Raw genomic sequence first — 21,317 nt, forward strand, 5'->3', positions numbered from 1 at the left:
GTGTGTGCATACACATATGCATGTGCACCTAAATCCATCTGTGCTCCTGCCTCCTTGTGCACATACACCCCACACGTGCACACCAGTGATGCAGTGCCACAGTGCTTTGACAGAAGCCATTCACATGATGTTTAAGCAAAACCTCTTCTTTCAATTGCTACTCTCAGCTAGTTCTGTCAATCTAATAATACAGGTCTGTGCAGCAAAATGTTACAATATCAGTATTAGCATATAAAATAAAGGTAAGTATAGGTTTCCCATGTCTTTATTTCTTTTCCATTTTCTCTCTATTGGAGAAATTTGCCAAAGCCAAACACTTTCATTTTTTTCCTATATGGCAGTTTTGTTTCTGATGACGACAAAAGAAGTATCTCTGTTTAAGATAAAAGGAGATGTTGCTCCTTTGATTTGGTTGGTTTTTTTGTTTGGTTTTTTTTTTTTTTTAAATTCCTAACAGTGTACAATAAATATAACTACAGTGGACTATTTAATAGTCCTGTAAGCATTACATGGTCTATAGCTGAAGAGAGTCTAGCTGCCTCAACTAAACAAAATCACTTGCTGTAAGAGCAGTTTTCAGGCCAGTGATAAATCACAGTGTAATACAATCATGCATTAAGCTCCAACCAGATGTGAGACTGGCACAAATATTAAAGTACAACTGGGCAGAAGTCAAGTATGTACAAGTCATTGACAACATTGGTGTAAGTGCTCTAGACAAGACATTTAAAAGAAATTTACATAAAAACATAGATTAAATTTATCAAATTTTGATAAATTTTAAGACAGTAAAAAAGTACAGAAAGCATGAAAAAATAAAAAACCCAGCCAGTTCATACTGTACAGTTTTACTACATTTATATTACAGAATGAAGACAGAAAAAGATACAAGGAATTAAGAGCAAAGAAAATTCTGCTGGCTGTGGCCAGTGGAATTTCATTGCCAATGAGAGATGCGCACACACAGATGCACGCACAAGCACAGAAAACAAAGACATAAACCAAAAGAACCGTTTACTGTAACAAATGACAGACAGAGAGGTGGAGCATTTGGCATGTTGCAGCACATGGAGTCATTCCCGATTGGCTAACGACGGTACCTGGCTGGGCTGGAGCTCGCCGGGCTGCCTGAGCGGCGCCACTGATGGAGGAGGCACTCCCGACGTGGACGCGGAGCGGCCCAGCCGGCAGCTGGACTTGGACTCTGCAAAGGGAGAGAGAGAGAGAAACTCCAGTGAGCAGGGGCAGGTACTGCTGCAGCAAGCTGAAACACTGCGGATCCAGGATTCCTTTGGAATGGAGACTCCAGCCTTGGCAACAAGTTAAAGTCTTGGACATACGGATGAGTCATGAGCAGAAGTGGAGATCAGAAGAGGGATTCAGGCAGGACTCATGCCATGTCCTGGCCTCTTTGCTCAGGCATCTCTGAAGGATAGAGCACACAACAGCAGACAGGAAGAATACAAAAGAAGCATTCCAGTTTCCCCACTCCCCTGCTCCGCAGCGCCTTTTCTGCTCCTCATGTAACACAGCAGTGATTAAGGGAGGTACAGAAGCTTCTGGTTTCACCTCTCCATCCCAGAGCTGAGAGACATGACAGCCTGAAGACTGACTGTGCTGAAGGAAAGCATGAAATGCCAGAAAATGAAGGAGGAGGTATGTAAAAGTGGTGAGGATACTCTTACGCTTGGGGATTTGGAATGACACCGAAAATACTTGGGAATCTCATGTCAGTGGCAATGAAGTAAGAAGAAGAGACAAATCAAAACATCAGCAGTGGCAAAGTCAGTTGCCCAGAATCAAGATGATAACAGAAGCAATGTTTGCCTTGAGAGAAAGCTCCATTTCAGAGAACTTCACAAAAATGACACAGTTATTTGATTTTCCTTCTGCTGCTTTATATGGAGTAATTTCTGAGAAGGTTCCCCATTGATTTCCAGCACAAGTTACTATTGTGCACACTGACATGAGGTGACCATGCAGTTCAGAAGGCCTGGATGAAAGTTTTTATATCTAAGTCATGCTGACACCCATGTACTACCCCAGCATTCAGCTGGTCTGGGGGAAAATGTCTTTTCCCGAAAAAGAGATCTGCCTGTTTCTGCCCAAGACATTTTTTAGTCCTTACATTTCCTTTATATGGCTGAGGAAGCACCTCTCAGCCTATGGCTCTGCTCAGATCAATGTGTTCATTCTCCTCATGTTTCATAAAACTTCTTCCCAACCCTGCACCTGTTTTTTGTATTTAGTGGGCAAACACTGAAAACATTTGGACTCACCAGACAGATTTGGTACAATAACAGAGTCTCACTCTCACATTGACAGTGCTGCTTTACCAAGAATAACATGTAATTACATCATTCTTCATTACAATTTAAAGAATTTTGAGTTTTTTAAATAAGGTTTGAAGAATTCCTCCTATTCAATTCTATGTTTTAAAGAAGAAATTCTATGTTTTAAAGAAGGACCTATGCCTCATGCAGTTGTGGTTTAGCAAGTTTGTCTCTGAAGCACATCTTTTGCCTGTGTCTGTCTACCATTTATTTTGTCATTCCTCCTTTATACAGCTGCTTTTTCTGCATTTGTTTTACACTGATTTCTCTATTTCCTGTGTGGATCTCTAGTATCACCACTGGCCACTGGGTGGGCCACAGCTTGAAAGGAAGAAGATGCTTATTGCCAGCACAACCTTTAAGTCACTTGGCACACCTTGGAAATTTGAGGACAGCTGGCACATTATTCCACATACCAGCAACATGCTGAAATGGATTCTTCCACTCTCACTGATGCTTTCTCATTGTCACATTCAATGCTTATTTTCTTCAGATATTTCAGAATTCAATAGGGCATGGAGGAGAGCTATCCACTTATGCTGGAGCACTTAGACCAATGAAAGCATCTGTATGGGTGAATATTCATCAACTAAATATTAATAGGTTAGTTAACATCCAGCTGGCTGAGCAGCAAAAATATTTATGCTGCTCGCCAAATGCATTATTCAATTCACTCTGTCCTAGGCAGTCTGTAAACACACCACGAGTCAGCACAGCCATAGGCACACAGAAAGGAGCAGACTGGCCTCCTCCATAACCTTGCTTTTGTACATAGTCTGCTGGTTTGCTTTTTTTGGACTTGTGCAGTTACTCTGAAGGTTGATTAGATTTGTTTTCGTTCTGATTTTACACAGCCTGCATGCCAGATTTCTGACTGTTCCTTTTAGTAATATAGATATAATAATGGATCTCATTATTATATCTCATCTCTCATCTCCTGGAATTCTGCTGGGGTTTCAGAAAGGACAAGAACTGGGTTTTTTCAGTTGTTTTTCTGTACTGCTAAGTAAAGATTCTGTTTCTGCTGTGACAAGCAGAATCAGACACTCAGCACATTAAAAACTCCAAGACACTGTCTGACTATGCCTCTGAATTATTTTCTTTGCTTTAGGAAAGCAGAAAGAAGTGTCATAATTTCCAATTTGGATCTATGAGCAGCAGCAAGAGATTACCATTTCCTTGCCAAAGAGACTCCTTTCATCTGGCATCAAAGAAATAAAACCTATCACACACAGATGAAGTATTAGTTCCTTTATCTCCCTGTAATATATGTTCCAGTATTAAGGAAACTATTGTGATTTTCATGGTGATCCTCACCAAAAGGTGCTTCAGACATGGCTCCATCTAGCTTTTTTTGTCTCAGTGGCAATATTTTTAGACCAAATAAATACTGTATTCTACTGCAATTAGTGGTCTGAGTAACAGCCCACTACTTTGGGGGAGAAATAGTCCACAAATGTCTGTTCTTTAAGTGCTGCACAACGCACTGCTCTGTATTCTGTTATAAAATGTTATTTTTCAGCTATTGGCAGCTTATTCCCTCTGCTGGGGCTATCTGGGTTTTCCTATTTGCTGCCAAGAATCTTAAAGGAAAAACTACTGCTAGCAAATATCAGGGATGGTTTCTAGCATTTAGATATTCATGTTTATCTCTTGTGGATGATACTGAGACAACTCAGAATTAACATCTGAAATGAGTAGTCTTGGACTTGAGAAGTCCCCTCAGTGACAGTAATTCATGGTGTGGAGCTGAGTTCTATCAGCCATCCTGACAGGCATATGGGGAAGGCTCTCTAGGCTGGGCGATGCAGGGCATGTGAGCAGCCTTTGGAGGTGCCATCAGTGGGCAGCATGAGGTCTGAATTCAGCAGATTCTTGGGGGTAGCCAGAAGGCTGTGAAATATTATGCACAAAAATGTTCATGAAACTCACTTGGTGTATTTGAAAATTTAGTGGTATTATTTTGCACAGCTTCAAAGGTTGCATCTCTCACAGTGACATGGCATGAAAAATGCACTGCAGGTCTCTGGGAGCCAGGTGCAGTGCAGGGCTGGGAGGGCACAGTGGGCCAGTGTGCTTCAGTACCCTGTTATGGCACCCACAGTAGCCACAACACTGATCACAGCCCCCTGACACCAAACCCCCAGACAAAATCAGCTGCAATGGGCTGAACCTCACTGCCCTCTCGGGTTTAAACTCAGTCTTGACAGCACCAGGAGGGTAAGACATGGAACCATGCAAGCATTTAGTTCCAAAGGGCAGCATTAAGGATGAGAATTTTAAGAGAGACTGTGCAGCACAGAAATACAGGCTTTCCAAACACAAAGAGGATTGCCTTAAAGTTGTGTATTTAATTATGTGTCTAAGCAGTCATATAAATGGCTGGTTTTCCAAAACTGCAGGGGCTGCCAGCATGACTAAAGATGTAGAGGCTTGGCTGATTGTATTTGGGACATGGGGATTTTCCTCAATAATGCACAGTGCTGAAATGCCACAAGATTTTATGGAAATATTTTCAATCAGTTTTATACCAACATGCAATGGCTTTATATATTCTCCAGAAGTACAACAACTCTTCATGATTTTTATTTTTGGATCTTAATGGGAAGAGTTCTTTATTCATCCAAGGAAGCCTTCATTCTGCCTATCCTAATCTTAATTCAAAAAAATGCTCTGGCTGTCACTTACATTGGAGAAGCTTCTTATCCTGTCACAGTCTCTTCTTTGCACATGAAAAGAGAAATATTGCTTATTTGCTACAGCTGCCAAGAAATGCGTTTTGAATTAAACAAGGCAATGTGACAGGCTGGGAGCAATCACATAAAAAATAAAAAAAAAAAAATAAGAAAAAGGAGAGAAAAAAAGCATATATACTGTAAAAATACATCACACCAAGTGTCTTCATACTGGCCTAAAAAGAGATGAGTAAGCTGAAATACAACTTGAAGTTATGAAACATTATGGTGCAATAAACTATATAGTATTATGCTATCTAAACAAAGCATTTAGTACTCTGCTATTGGCAGAAGCCAATTAGTGCTAAAATATCACAGCAGCACATCAAACTCAACATTTATCACAAGGGGAGCGCTGAACCTGTGGAACTCAATGTTGCCAGATATCTATAGGTCAAAAGTTTAGCAACTCTCAAACCCAAGTCAGGTAATGAGCAAAACCATGTCTGAAAAGGAATCCCCTGTTTAAGTTTAGGGGATATTTTTCCCAAAGGGAAAAGCTGTTAGTGGAATATACTTTGTGTCCTGAAATATGGGTGTTTATTTTCTTTGTAAAGCTTTTGTTGTAGGATTTGGCTGTTTGTTTGCTATTTCTTGGCTTCTTTGGAATACAAGTGTTTGGTATCTTTGTTCAGGTTTTTTGTGTGTGTTTTTCTTACACCAAGGAAATATTTTTACTCCAGCCAGAATTGGTGTGATCCCACATCCTGGAGGTCTCACAGCAGGACCATGGGCATTGGTGGGATGCCCTCAGTGTGCAGCTCCCAGTACTGCTCGTCTCATTGCAGGTGACAGGCACTGCTCAGGGGAGCTTGTGAGCAGAGAGCAGAGTGACCAGTGCAGGCAAGGTCTGGGCCACTTGGGCAGTAACCAAAAACCCCAGCATTAAGTTGCCTTCATGTGGAAAATCCTTGTGGGTTTAGGAGCACAGTGATACTGCCTGTAAGGAGAAAATGTAGGGGTTTGTGGCACAGACCTGGCTGGCAGGAACTGACTTTTTGCCGCTATTCCCTTCTTACACCAATGGAAGTATCTTGTGCCTTGGACTTACCAGACTTTGCCCCATTCCCAAAGAGATGAACTTAAAATAGTCATTGCTTTTGGGAATCAACAATGATGGCCAGTAATTCCAATGAATGGTGGGTTTTTCCTCCCTTCCTGATTACCTACAATCTTTTCAGATGGCATATTTGTGGCTGGCTGAGTGACAAGCTGGTGGCAATTCAAAACCAGGATGTGACAGTTTCTGAGATTTTAAAAGCAGGGCAGTGCCAGTCTCCAGCAGCAGGTGGCAATGCAAAATGCTTCTTATTGCTGTTAGGAAAAAAGCAGCAACATTCCAGAAAATACTCTTCAAGTCTCCTGGAGTGAAGTTATACAGATTCTGTTTTACAGATTGTGTTTGGCTGTTCATGATAATTGCACTGACTTTCCTAAAAGTCAGCATGCCCCCAAATCACACTGCTTTCCATAAGAAATTATAGGATGCCAAGAAACAGAAAGTGCCCTTGACAAATTCTGTCACAGAACAATCAGGCATTAGAGACAGTGATAACTGTGTGCAGCTGACAGCCCAGGCTCTTTGAACAAAATGGACAGAAAGCTCAAGATTCTGTTTGGAGATGGCTCATTCTCCCTCTGATCTTACTAGCAGTTTCAGAGTTGGGGAGAACCCACCAAAACCCAGTGTTCTCACTCAGGTATTTGCCCAGGGCTCCCCAGTTCCCAGCTCACCTATACTGAAGGAGAGCTGTCTGATGAGCACATGTGGGAAATCCATTCCACCCTTTCTCTTTTGCAGCAGAGCAATTCAACCCCATTAAAAAAATTTATTTCAATATTGCCCTAATAAATGGCTGTACCAGTGTGAACTAGGAGGCAGGTACCAAACTGTGGTGTTTCAAGGACATGTCTGCACAAAAAAAAAAAAAGGGAAAAAAGAAGTAGCCTTTTTTCTGTTATCTATGATGTTGCAAAGAGAGTAGCAGCAGTGATGACTGTACTGGGAACTGCCTAGATTTTATTTGAGGTAAATCTAAGTTCTAATTCCTAGTGCAGAATTACTTTATCTCCTTGACTCCAGAAAGCATTTGTATTCATATGAAAATATGAAATCTCTCTTCTTGCATTCTGCTACAGTTTTAATTTAATTGCAGAGAATGAGCTGTTACTGTTCATGTACAAGTTCATTGAGGAGAACTGTGTACAGCATTCTCAATGCAGTGCCCCACCTAGTAAAGGTAAAACATGTTGCTCAGGCAACAGCAAGAGACACAGGGGAAAAAATATTCAGGGCAGATGAGAGGCCTGAAATATCATAAATCTTCAGGGAAAGAAAAGTCATAATCAGCTCTCAGATTTTAATCATAGAAAGGAGTCAAAATTCAGCCAAGAAAATAAAATTTTTCTTTGACAGTCCTAGCAATGTAAGACAAAGTCACAGTTAACTAAATCAAGGCATGATTCAACAACTATTACAGTTTGCTGATGCCAAATGGAGACTGAGGCCAACATGTTTTGTCTGCTTTTGGAGATCAACCAACTCTTTAAAATAAAACTGCTGCAGAAATGTTGGACAGCAGTGTTATATTTTGCTGAGAGCTTACTCTTCAATTTTAACTTTTTTTCTACTCTGGTCCATAGTGTCATCTTGCAGAACTGGAGAGATAGTTACACACCTTTGGTCTAATTTTCAGATATCCCACTTTGACGTGGTAGATCTAAACCCATCCTTCAACCTGCATGAGCACAGATGACAGTCTAAGACACTGGGAAGAGAATCTTTACCAAAAGCTATGAGCTTATCTGGAAAATTCCCACCTTCCAGGAAGCTTTGTAAGAAGAGACAAGTAAGCAAATGGCCGTACCACAAAAAAGACCTGTGCTAGAGTCATAAGTTTTGCAGAAAAGTCACTTTCACTGCAGCAGGAAAGACTGTTTGGGGGGTCTGTAGCAAGCAAAGCTGGACTACATGATTGCTGCAAATGACATTTCACATCAGCAAAGACTCTAAAACTTATACACTGAGTTTCAGGTGTCATTTTCAGCAATTCAGGGACAATGTGAGTCCCATTATCACACAGGGAAGCGATGTTCTGGGTGAGGTGTGAGCATCTCTGCTCACTCAGCAGTGTAAACACTCCCTGCTGCCACTCACTGCCCAGCAGATCTCTCAGGCAGGAATGATTTCTTGTCTGAGCAGCTCATTCCTGCTCTTATACTTACAGAACACTGACCATGAGGCTTCAGTACTAGACATGCCAATTGTCCTTAAAGGGGATATTTCTCACAGTCCAACAAATAAGCAATGAAGTTACTCTTTTATGAGAGCTGTCAAATCTCTAAAGTACCAATACAGTACTCGTGCAAGGGCCATAGATATCTCTTTATAGATGTCTATTAATTTATCAGTTCCATTTTCTTAGTCAATTTATAAACAAGACTGCATTATAATGCCATGGTTTATGGTAATTTACTATTTAATATGTAAATATTTTTGAATAATAAAATGAATAGGTGTTTATCTGAGACTTCTGAAATCCATAGTCACTTTTCTAGAAATTTCTGTACAAGCAGAAAGGAAAAGCTGCCTGTGTCCTGTCACTGTGCCCCTCAGTAAGACAGCCTTGCTTTTGCAAAGTGTATTTTTGTTACTTTATTTGATACCTGAATTTATGAACTTCCTGAAGCGCCATCCTAGGAGAGTCTTTGCCTTTTCAATGTCAGATGGAATCCTTTACTTCTTTTTAAGTGGATGACTAACATGTTTATGTGCTTCTACTCCATGCCACCATCTCAGCTGTTCCAGCACAGAGCACAAGCACAGCACAAGCCTTATTAGTGCAGCAGTCATTGTGCAGGGCCAAATCTAGAAGATATTTGGAGGTCCAAAGAATCTGGATGCTTCCTACACCAGTGTGTCTTTAGAGACTCTTCATCTCACAGGGAGATTCATGAGATCTTCCCTGTGCTTGACGTACCTGAGCTGTTGCCTCCAGCCAGCATGGTTGGGCTGACAGAGGATCTCCCCAGCCTGCTGGACACCATGGGGGGGCCTGGTGTTCCATCCCATTCCTGAGCTTTCCCTGGCTCCCTGGAGGAAGTCCCATGATGTCCTCTCTCTTTGTTTTCCAGCTTTGGTAGTGGTTCAGTGCTGTGGCTTCTGATCTTCAGCTCATCTAATGGTTCTACAAAACACACAAGAGCACATTTCATTACAGAGTAACTGCTAATCATCCATATCATGCAACAATATTTTGCAAAATACTCCATACCTATCAATCATAAATCCTTTAAGGGCAGTTTATAGCATGGTTTTACCATCTAGGCCAAAATCATAGTTTTCAGTACACTTTTAATTATTAAAAGCACACACCATAAGCAGATGGATAAAATGTAACATTTCTGTTGCAATTTTCATACGCCAGGAAAATAATTTGGAAAATGGATCCCTACCAAATTGTGGTTTATTAAAAATTTATAGGAATATTTGAAATCTTTTCAGCTGTCATTTCATTAGGAACAAGTTCTTCTTCAGGCACTTTCTAAGGAAGCTCTCTCCTAAGGCAATATTGTGCAAGCAACGTATCTGTACTTCTCATAAGCTCTAATAAAAGCACACAATCCACAAAACAAAACAGCACAAATCCGTTTTGGGTGTGCCCAGCACCATAACCTAGGGAATGAAATTGCACTTGGTTGAAAAAGCCTTGGAGTCAGAAAATTACTTTCTGTTTGCAACACCACAAGTCAATGAAAAGAGGAGCAATTCAAAACACAGCTGAATGATTTTTTCAAGTGAAGCAGTGATGTCTGCTTTCTTCATGGAAAGTGATTTTCTGCTCTTTTCTCAAGACCTCAGTTTCTTTTCTTGCAGGTTGAGCAATGCATGGAGAAAGAATGAATTCCTGCTCTTTCCCATCTGTAGCTATGAAAAATTCACATGGAAAACTAGATACAGAAGAAACATTAGATTGCTTTTTAATAGTAAGAGCTAATTACTATGCTACTCAGTTATTAAAAGCTGATGTTTACCTCATTAAAAAAAAAATCAGTTTGGTATTTTATATCTCAAACCAAAAGAGATCCTTACATGATACACTCAGTTCTAGTCACACAGATTTATTAATCCACCCCCTGATGTACCTTAATTTCTATATGTATCTACAGTCTTGGAATCCACATTTGATAGAGATAACAATCTTCCCTTGAGCTCTATGTCAAAAAGTTTTAGTGGCTTCAAGGGACTTTGGAAGATTTGAGAGAGCCAAGCAAAGAGAAAACGCCAGGAGCCACAGAGAGGCAGGAGATGCCATCAGTTCCCTGAGGGGCCCGTGCTGAATGGCATTTACAGTCTGAGCTGCCACTTCCTTTCCCAGTCATCGCCATGGCCCTGAACTGGGACTGTTCAACCACTCCGATGATACAGTCCCCAAAAAGGACCACATTCAAATCACTTTTATCTGCCCATGGCTCAATGCCCCACAGACTGTTACCTGTGGTACAGCAAACAGGGGAAGATGCACTGCTAGACAGCTGTGATGGGCAAAGACCCACCTATGTACAGCAGTGACAAATTCTCACCTTGTTTTGGGTTCTTTGACATTCCAGTCTGCACCTGACCTTAGTGAGCAACAACACAGTCAGCCTGGGGTTTAATCAATGAAACATCATACAGGAGACATGTAAGAATATCTAACTGGATATGCGGTGCAAGATGTAATCATTAGGTATTTTGTTAATTACAACTGGTTAACAGTAAAATTTATGTTGAGGTTATCTTACCATGGCCTTCAAGTAGTAACACTGCATGAGAAAATGATTAAACCACCCAGGCTGGGACTCGTAAATAGGATTACGTAAAATTTATGTGACAAAGACCTTCAAAACTCAAACCTCTTCCATGAACCTCTAAGTCACCTACCTACTTGAGTGTATGCAAAAAGACACTGCAGTGAAAATCCAAAGTGTTTGTTTTTCCTAGCTGGTAACCCCAGTGGGGTACAAGGTCGAGTAACAGTCTGTATCAATATAACGTGACATCTGCCTTTCAGGGACCTTTGCTAGGAGATGTCTGTGACTGCACAGACAGACCTGCTAATACAAAGAGCTCTGCAAAGAGAGGGAGAGCCCAAATTATTACCAGGATTAGAACAGTTTCAGTTGACAGCATTGAGCTATCAAAAATACTGATGTGTTTTCTCACATAACAGATGCATGCAATCATATGTGAATTTTTTTCTTCACACCAATAACATGCACTTCTTTAAGACAGTACTTATCTGGGAAAAGCACAGATAAAAACAAAGTTTCAAAATTCTTTGGAAATGCACACAATCCTCTTTCCCACTCATACAGGATGGTGTCTAGATTACAGTTTATTCTTCACAGCAAAATGAAGAGAAAGCCAGAACACTAGAATGTGTTTTTACAAAGTAAGAATTGGGCCCTCCAAGTGCCCTACCAAATTAATGCATCATTCAGTAGAGTTAATCTACTATGTCATCCAGCTGTTCCTGGAAATGCTGTGACTACCTTAGTGAAAACCTTCTCTGTGTGTACCTCATTGACACTCCTTGAACACCTCCCCTTGAAATTTCACACACATGCAGTCAGCCCTTGTCACAGTGGAAATGCTCTGGCTCAGTGTGTAGCTAAGGATTTATCTACTTCAGTTTACTTAACAGAGAAACATTTGTACTTGTTGCTTGATAAAAAAGATTTGTGCATTCTTAGTTGTTACTGTCAGCTGAATCAAAGCACAGCTTTTGCAACCAGCTGGAAACTGTGGAACTATTCAGACTAAATAAAGATTTGGTTTATAGTCTAATTTTTTATAAGGTGTAGAAAATCAGTTTTCAGCTGGCTGTCTAGACTTTGTAAATTTACATTCCACTATCCTTTCTTGGGGATTTTCAGTTCACAGTTTATCTGAAAAGTAATATATCCTAAAAATGAAAAGCAGATTGAAAGAGATTATAATGTCATGTAGCCTGTCACAGGGCCTGAATCATTGTTATTTGGTGATCATTATCAGTAACGATGATACACAGACAGAAAACAACATGTCAGTGTTTTATGTAGTTTTCTGTAATATTACTTTCCAGCTCACTTGTAAATACAGAAAAAATGAAAAAGGAAATTATTGCCTCACTTTTACTCAAATATTTTTGTGAGAAGTTTAGAAGTTTCAGCTTCTTTAATAAATGTCAATGGGCATCATACTCAAACTCAATTAAAATAAATTAAAAAATCACCCTGCTACTTCTTCGTTGACTGAAAGAGCACTTCAGTTCCAATGTGCCCAGGACAGCTCCAGAAACGCAGAATGCTCCTCTGCCAGGTCTCAGCCCACCCCTGGCCCATTTGTTGACTGTGCCAGCCACTTGGATGTTTTTATCAACTACTCCCTGCTGCTAATGTAGCTCCATGGAGCAAGATAAGTGGCACAAATGATTGTGTCTTATAAGAGCACATTCCTTGCTCCACGTTTTGGCTCCTGCAGCCTGGCACAAGGGCAGAAAATGCCTGTAGTTACCTGTGGGGTAGGGATCTTATTGTCCCCTGAAAAGCAACCAGGATATTTTACACAGAGTAACCCTTTATAGAAGCTGCAGCAGGACTTAAATGGCCACTTTATTGCTATTGATCCCATCCTGAAAACAGGAACTTTTACCAGTCAGATTTATCTATGTACACAAAGACACAGCTGAAAGGTAACAGTAGCTGCTGCACAACTCTTTTTAATTTTTTTTTATTTATTTGGGAAGTGCTGAAGCATAGATTGGATCTAGGTTATCTTGTGCTGTTAAAAAACTTAATTTGGAGGTGGGAAATGCCAAAGCTCAGTATTATGCTGGGAGCTCACTGAGTCATATGGTGGCCTCCAGAAAATCTTTTTGCAGTCAAGTGCCACTTTTTGAAAAGCTGAAATTATTATGGAAAGCATCTTTATTGTTCAATAACTCTCCCACCAAAATGGTACATAAAAATGTAAATTTCAAGAAATAATTCACTGCTTTAAATATTTATGGACACAGTTGGTTAAACTGCCATAAAGGCACTCAAATGTTTCAAGCACTTTCAGCTGTCATAGTATTTCAAAATGTAAAGATATGCATTTTTCTTATTTATTTCACCTGAATCTCAGACTTTTGCATTTAAAGCATAAGATGTTTAACATCTCATATAAACGGTATATTTTACAGATAATTGGCATGTACAATCTCCCCTCTAGGAACGGTCCCCTAATAGCTGTGCACTAGGCAAGGCTGGCACGTGAGCTGTGGTACTAGAAAACTTGGAAATGCTAAAGGAAGTGAGAAACAGACTCATTTGTAACTTGGACCTAAGAAAACTGAAATTACAGCTACAGAAAACATCTTACCCAAAAGCTGTCATTCAAATGAGTATAACTCTGTGGCCAGTCTGCCATTCAGTTCTTAAACACAAATTAATTTCAGGTCCAGGTAGCTTCTTAGTGCAATGCTCAGTGACAAATGGCAGAACCTTTATTACTTCTTGGGGCTTGGGGGAAGAAAGAAAAGCAATTGACTTAAGGAACTTAAAATGAGGATTGCTCTCTGCCATCTCTCTCAGCTGTGAGCTGAAAGGTATAAGCTAATCCATACATTATTAATTTATTCCTTTTTTTCCTTTGTGTTTGTTATAAACTTAAATAACTAATATATCACTCTCGGCAGAATTCACATGCATGGGGAAGCAAATGGTCTAAAATTCAGCACTCACCTACAGGTGCAAACAAAGTCACTCAGGACAGGGTTTAGATGTGAGCCAGAGCTCCAGGTCTCCTCCAGCCTCGAGAGATCAGCGCTCACCTGGTCTGGCCACAGGCAGGCATGGCCCTGGCTGAGGGAGCAGGGGCACAGAGCATCCCCGGGGCACACCTGCAGGGCTGCAGATGCAGGATGAGACTGCAGCCAGCACCAGTGTGTGAGGGTCAGTGCTACCTGGGACATGGCCTGGGCACAGTGTCCCTCCTGCCACTGCTGGCACCAGGGCAGCCTGTGCCTGACTGCCCCTTCCACAGGCACTGCATGGAGAGCAATACTGAGCCTTCCAGAGAACCCCAGAGTTTCTTCTGCCTGCACCCCAGGGCTTGTTATTTACCTTTTGCTACACATTTAAAATTAGAGCTGCCTTTTAATGGATTTCCTGATGTGTGGTGCTTTGTCTGATCTGCACAGGTGTAAATTTATCCCAACCTCTCCCAAAGAAAAATAACCAGCTATTAATAACACATGCAAGAAACATGGATAATGCTCAGTGTTTCAGCCATTAAAAAAAAAAAAAAAGAAAGAGCACATCATACTGTCAATGAAACCCACAACCTCATCTTTATTAACTATAGTGGTTTGTCAATTCTGACTTCATCTGCTTGCTAATTAAGCAGAAGTTTGCTTTGCATATCAATTTTTAATACCCCTTTTTTACAGTTATGTGAGAGTTGCAGCAGGCAGCTTGTTCAATTAAAAGCAGCTCTGACCTAGTTCCATGCAAAATCAATGGAAAGCCTGAAATTCTCACAAACCATCTAACATTTAGGGAAGATATGGCTGAACTTCTTCTTGGTGTTCATGGAGCAGGTTTCTGTGAACAGTGTAAGGCTTTTTTTGTTTTATGTGGTGAAATCCAGTGGAAATCACATCATCCTGCTACAGAGAGCCAAGGGAGGTGAAGAGGGATTGCTGAGGAAAATGCATTTAGTTGATTTTCTGTGGCTGTCCCAAACCTGCTAAGTGTGCAATCCTGCTTAGGAAAACAAGACAGGAAAAGAAAAAGCCACAGTACAACTAACAAAAGACTAATAAAAGAAGGGATAGATTTATAGTAAAATATTTATACCATAGATTTATCAACCAAGGCTTTAGAATAAAAATATTCAATTAAAATTATGAAAGTTATGATCTGGTTGAAAAAAGAGTGGAATTCTTTAAGTTTCAATAAAATTGAGCTGGTGGCATTAGTCCCTTTAAAGACAAATTTTTAAAAATTCACCGTTGTAAGACATATTCAACATTATTTGGCGAACTACAGTAAGAGGAAAAATCTTTTTGTATATTGATTGAAATAAAGGAAAACCTGGTTTTACTATTAAATGAGAGACATTTTTCATCCCTGAAAGTGTTCAAAAAATGTGTGGATATGGCACTTGAGGACATGGTTTAATGTTGAATATGGTCGTGGTGCTGGACTGACTGTCTTAGAGGTCTGTTCCACCCTCAATTCTATGATTCTATGATTGATCCAAGATTATCGTATTTTAGCATATATTACAGAAGTGATGACAATCACCAGTTTCCAACAGGGCCATCATTATCTCTTAATTGTTCACTCTGTGCTTGATCTTTTAATTGTGCCTGTTCTGCTGCAAATCGTATCACAGCTCCATCACCTGACCAAAGAGGCCACATCTGGAAGATATGCACTGCACAGATGTGTTACTAAAGCAAACAAAAGCAGTGTCCTGGGACTCTCAAATCACATCAAATGGCAGCCTATTAACAAGTTTTCTACTTAATCCAAACTAGTCACAATTACACAATTAAGCAGAGCACTTTATTATGTGACATTCACTGCACTTTTCTTTTTTTATAATTTTCCTTTCAGACCTTGGAATGCTGGAAATTGGTGACATGCACTTAGAAGAATCTTAACAGAAGCTTGTGTCCTCTGGCACCTTTTGCGCAGAAACCTAATTACAACAAGTCAAAGGGAATTCTGTTGTTGCCTTCAGCACAGCAAAGGTTTTCCTGGCAGCAGTTATCAGCTGGGGCTAGCCAGCCATGCTGATTCATAGGAATGTATGGAATAGCTCATTATGGGGAGCTGCAAACATTCCTCTGACAAAGTCTGTGCACTCAGATCTGCTGATAATCCAGGCTGTGCTTCCAGTTAAAAAACTAAATGTGTGCACATACATTTCATACCCACAGGGGGGCATGAACAAGGTCTATGACTGTTTGCAGCAGATAGGGTTTGAGTAGGAGAAGGAAGGAGCCTGAAGAGTCTGAGTGTGGCAGGCTTGTGAAACTTTGGTTTCACTGCCATTAGCTTTGGGCTAATTAGCAACACACATTGCACATAAGCACAGACTGCCATGCCCAGCCTAAACTCTATAATGATCAAAGAAACCTCTGTTAATGAAACCTGCAATGAAACTGTGAAAAATCAGTCTCTGTAAAGGTGGCCCAACTGTTACCTGGCACTTGATTTGAAAGGATGGTACCTACTCTCACTTAAAGGCTTTCCTTCTCAGCCCCATTCATTTCCCCTCTCTCTCATTGTGTTATTCAGGTTCTTAAAATACACCCTTGCCCTTTGAATGAGGACACACAATGGTTTGATGGGTCCTGCACACACCCTAGTACAGTATGGCAAGAACTCATAAGGCAAGAGAGAGCCTAAAGAGCTGAAGTATAGACATTTCAAGAAAAATGTTCTGTAGGAAGTTCATGACCTTATGTTTCAAAGCTTCACTTCAAAAACATCAATCTTTCATGGAACTCCTGACTACATTAAACTTGTCAACACCCTTTTGTTAACTTTTCTGCTGAAAAACAGCCTTTGAACTCTTTCAGGAGTTTGAATGTAAGGTTTTTCTATTTTCTCAACACATTAATTTCTTCTAAAGAGTATATTTCTATCCAGATTCAGTAGTAAATGTTAGTCAGAAAATGAAGATATAGTAAAGGATATGGATTGTGGAAATTTGGGACAGAAACCCCCTCTGTTTTGTATGTGCATATAAAAATATCCATTTCAAAGTTGAAGTGAAAATGAATTCTTTCCTGGCTATTTGGTCTAGGGTTTAACTAGTTGTATGAAAAACATTTTTATTAATGCATTTCTCTTTATTGACTTCATGAATGAATTAGAAAATTTGCCTTTCATTATTAGAGCACACATGCCAATTGCACAGCTCTCCTTTTATCTACTATGTTACGTGTAAAAGAGGATCTTGACACTTTCAGTGACCTCATCTGAATTTTACTTTTGCTTACAGAGCCAGGCACAAGCACCTAATGCTGCTGTGCACCCTCCATGCCTAGCTCTAGATCCCAAAAATCCCAAGAAATTTTTTTCTCTGCAAGTAAATGCTTAAGATTCCTCCCTGTTACAGGATGAAACCTTTGTGTCATTCTGGCTTTCTACGCATTTTAACAGAATTAATTATTTTAGGCCCTCCCCACTTTCTAATTAGAGGTTTCATTTTGTGAACTGGTTTTATTCTTGCTAGAAAAGCAACTGTGAAGCCATGCCAGCACAGACTTCCGATATTGAGGAAATAAGTAGAATTGCAGATGGTCTTGTAACAGCTCTGGCTGATGTCTGTGCTTGCAAAGCCTTACAATTATTGCCTTCACAAGTGTGCAGAGCAGCTACTGTGGCTGGCACAAGGCTCTGTCTGTGTTACAGCACATGCAAACTACATACAAATCACGCAAACATTGCTGGAGCAGTCAGCTAGCTACAGATTTCCTGGAAGAAGGTACTTTTTGAGTCATGAATTCAAATTCACACGCAAAAATAAAGTAATTGCCATCTTCAGTAAAATTAAACACACAGCTTCTCTCTTTCAGATGAGTAGTTACAAGAACAATGGTTCTCCTTACTCATTCTTCAATGCCAGATAAAGTGCTAATTGCATGTTACTGTTTTAACAATAAAATAATTATTAGGAATGGATAATTCTATTCAAAGGAGTGAAAGAAACATGAACCTTCATATCAAATTGAATGTAAAGGAACCTGATTCTTTAATATGCATGATTATCCTCACAATTATTTCCTCAGTGCTCCTGTACTTTTCACCTTACCTATACCTAGCATGTTTATACACCCCAGCAATTTCATCGTTTGATATTTGAATCATTTACATGTATAACCTAAATAAAACCATTTCTGACACTTAGATTTTTCTTATTACTGATAGTCTTGGAAGGTTGAGAGAAAATTTCAGGGGAGGCACATCTATCTCTTTTCCATTAAGAACCCAAGACTCTTTATCAGAATATTATTATTTCGTCTCCCAGGCAACTAAAGTAAATGAGGAAATGGCCTCAAACTGGACCAGGGGAACTTCAGGTTGAACATCAGAAAGAACTTCTTCACTGAGAGCATTGTCAAGCATTGGAACAGACTGCCCAGAGAAGTGATGGAGTCACCATCCCTGGAAGGGTTCAGGAAATGACAGCTGGTGGTTTATTTAGCAAGGTGGTATTTGGTCAAAGGTTGAACCCCATATTGAAGGTCTTTCCCAACCTCAGTGATCCTATGGGTAGATTAGATAATATACTGACAAAAATGTGCAGCATATCATGTGTTCATTCACTAGTCAGAGTTTCTGTTATTCACTGCAACATTCTAGAAACCAAAGTACAGAGTTGTTTTGCAAGGAACAGCAGCCTAGGACATGGAGAGGACCCTCTTGTCATAATTTATAATAAGATGCTCTGAAGTATATCTTCAGGGACTTTTGGATTGGGTCTTTAAGGATGGGGTTTAAAAAACGAATTTGCTTAGACAGGAAGCAAATCAATCATGCCAAAACAAAGTGTGTTCTTTTAAAATGGATATATCAACCACTTAGCCCAAGATATCACCAGTGTTTTTTACACAGATCAGTAAGGTAAAACCATTTCAAGAAATATAAAGAGGAGAAATAGCAGTCAGAGATATCCGATTTTGGAAGTGAAAGAATAAACCATGTTTCTCCCTTTACTCCCCAAAAAGTTCCCACCATCTTCTCTTAAATCATAGAGGTTCTACAGCTGTGTCGCTGTAAGTACAGATAAGGCATTTAATTAAACCTTTTCCCTTGTAAAGATGCAATAACAGCAGCTCAAGAAACCATTGAATCAGTTTTCAGATAACATGCTGGTGTGCGCAAGTATTTAATTTAGCAGTGGCCTCAAGCAGCTCCTCTAGCTATGATTCAAATATTCCAATTTATGAAGAAAAAAATGCAAGTTTTGTTTGCAAAACTATTTTTTTCTCTTGTGATTAATTTTGAGGAAACTGTTATGATCTGTCTGTTTGAAACTTGTGCAGTATTTCACCATCCTAAAGTTCACAGCTCTAGGTTTGGTGGTGGTAGTGTGGTCTGGGTGGTTTTGATTACTTTTTCTAAACAACACTGTGATCCCCTTCCCTATGATTTGGTTTAAGAGACTTAAATACTATCTCTATACAAATACTATCTCTATATATTTGCTTGTGGAAAATGTCAAATGGGGTTCAAAGTGCTTTATGAACACTGTGCTTTACAGTAAACACAGACCTTCCTACTAATAATCTCTAGTTTTACTTTTAGGACTTAACAAACAAAAATGCACTTGAATCCTAATGCAAAGAAAATCTGACTCTTAATTCAAGAAAAGATTAATTTCCAGGTCCAGTGCTTGTAAAGACAAGTTCTGAAATAGCTGGCAGCTCATGCTCTCAGGCCATTGGCACTGCCAGCCCAGTTTCATCCGATGTGTCTGCGCCAACTTCCTGAGTGGAGGAAACATAAATAACCCTGCACCATTCTATTAAATCAAAGCACTTCCATTCCTATCCTCCTTTTTTTTTTCTCTAGTTCTTTCACAATAGGACCTGATACCTACCCTGACACCCTGACACCACATCCTCTGAAACAAACTGCAGTGGGATATTTTAAAAAAATGCATTTAGCAGTTTTGTTGAAGCCAATATATGCTTATGGAAAATATCACCAGATTAAGCATTTGTTGCCATTAAGATTGAGCACCCATAAGTTGGTCATAAATTGTGTGGTCCTGCTAGAAACAGAAAGGCAATAAACTCTCCAGTTCAGTGTCCTGCTGTATCACTGCACCACTTTGAATACAAGCTGTTCTAGTCACAAAGGACACATTTATTTTCTTGAAGCCAGAGACACAGATGGTGTAAACTGGAGTACCTCTCCTGATTTCAAATAAAAAGTGATGATTTATAAGGGCTGAGGATTTGGTCTAAAGGTCAAGATATTTCTCTGGCTTAGAAAGCTCTGTTCAGGGGAGTGGGGAAAATCAATGGCACTTAAAACTGAGAACCTATTATCATTATCCACATCCTTAAGTGCAGCACATGTTCCTATGCTTATTTACAATATAGTGAAGTGGGTGCCAGTAAGTGAATTTAGGGCATTTTTCACCCTTTATTTTTGACAACTTTCAGAAATCTCACATCTTACTGTACATTAAACCTAAAGAGAATGTCTTTTTCATTTCTTTACCTGAAACCATCTTTTACTTGAAATATAAGAGAGAGAATAACTTTATCTCTTTTCACCCCTTACAGGATTATTTCTTCAGAAAAAGCAATTTTATCAAGCAGTCAAGTAATATAAACAGAAGGAATAAATAAATCTGTATACATCAATCAGAGCCAGCAGCTGTTTCCAGAAAAACCTGAGCAATTATTTATGAAATTATGTCTTCTTGAATGCTTCTGCATACCCTCAAAATCCCAGGAGGGCCTGATTTCCTGATGAGCCTAAATTGCTGAATTGGAAGATGAGACAATGCCATGGTACCAATTAGCTAAAGTATTGCATATTGTCTCAAAATGATTGTTTTCTATTTTAATAACTGCATCTTACAAAGACATTCCTTCATCCTAAGCATGGAGGAACAGCCCACCATCAATGACTTGGATCACTAAATGCCCTTCAAATGGCCATACTCACTTTTGTGTGAGAGCAGCAAGACAATAAACATACAGCATGTATTTCAATCAAGGAACAGGTGTCCATTGATTTATCCATTGGAAACAAGTTCTTAAACCTGACATTACCCTTGGTGCTGAGAAAGAATGGAATTACAGTCCTGCAATGCAAATTGGAGAGTGATGGTGGAGCTGTGACATGGAATTATCATGCTGGGATGTGCAAGATGCCACAGGGCTGCTGTGGGTTCTTCCACACATTTCCCCTTTGCACCTTTGCTTTGCAGCTCACTGCTTCCCCTTTAGACTAGAGCCCAGGTGAAATGATGTTTTTCTGCCTTTTGTGGGCTTAGCTGACAGACCCTGCTGACACGTTATGATTTTTCTTTCCAGTTATTGTCTGTGATTGCTAATTGGGGAACACATGTCAGTTTCAATAAGAGTCTCCAGCTGGCCAGATTAGCTGATCAAGCCCAAAATACTTAGTCCAGTGCACACCTTCCTTTGCTAGGGATCTCAGGACTACTGTGGAAGGACAACAGCAGGCATGGCTGAAGTAG

The 21,317-nt window shown here is 39.9% G+C and overlaps 1 protein-coding gene across 5 annotated transcripts in view; it reads right to left on the reverse strand.

Annotated features, from left to right (window-relative positions):
• NYAP2 (neuronal tyrosine-phosphorylated phosphoinositide-3-kinase adaptor 2) overlaps positions 1-21,317 on the reverse strand; it is a 162,242-nt gene that overhangs the window by 26,495 nt on the left and 114,430 nt on the right. For all 5 annotated transcript variants that reach the window (XM_064385943.1, XM_064385947.1, XM_064385946.1 and 2 more), the window contains 2 exons: positions 9,049-9,255; positions 1,101-1,204 (listed from right to left, as the gene is read on the reverse strand). In XM_064385943.1, the coding sequence (XP_064242013.1) occupies positions 1,101-1,204; positions 9,049-9,255 (311 nt within the window). The remainder of the gene's footprint in view (positions 1-1,100; positions 1,205-9,048; positions 9,256-21,317) is intronic.

The sequence above is a fragment of the Passer domesticus genome, chromosome 11, assembly GCF_036417665.1.
Source record: "Passer domesticus isolate bPasDom1 chromosome 11, bPasDom1.hap1, whole genome shotgun sequence".
Classification (NCBI taxonomy): Eukaryota; Metazoa; Chordata; class Aves; order Passeriformes; family Passeridae; genus Passer; species Passer domesticus.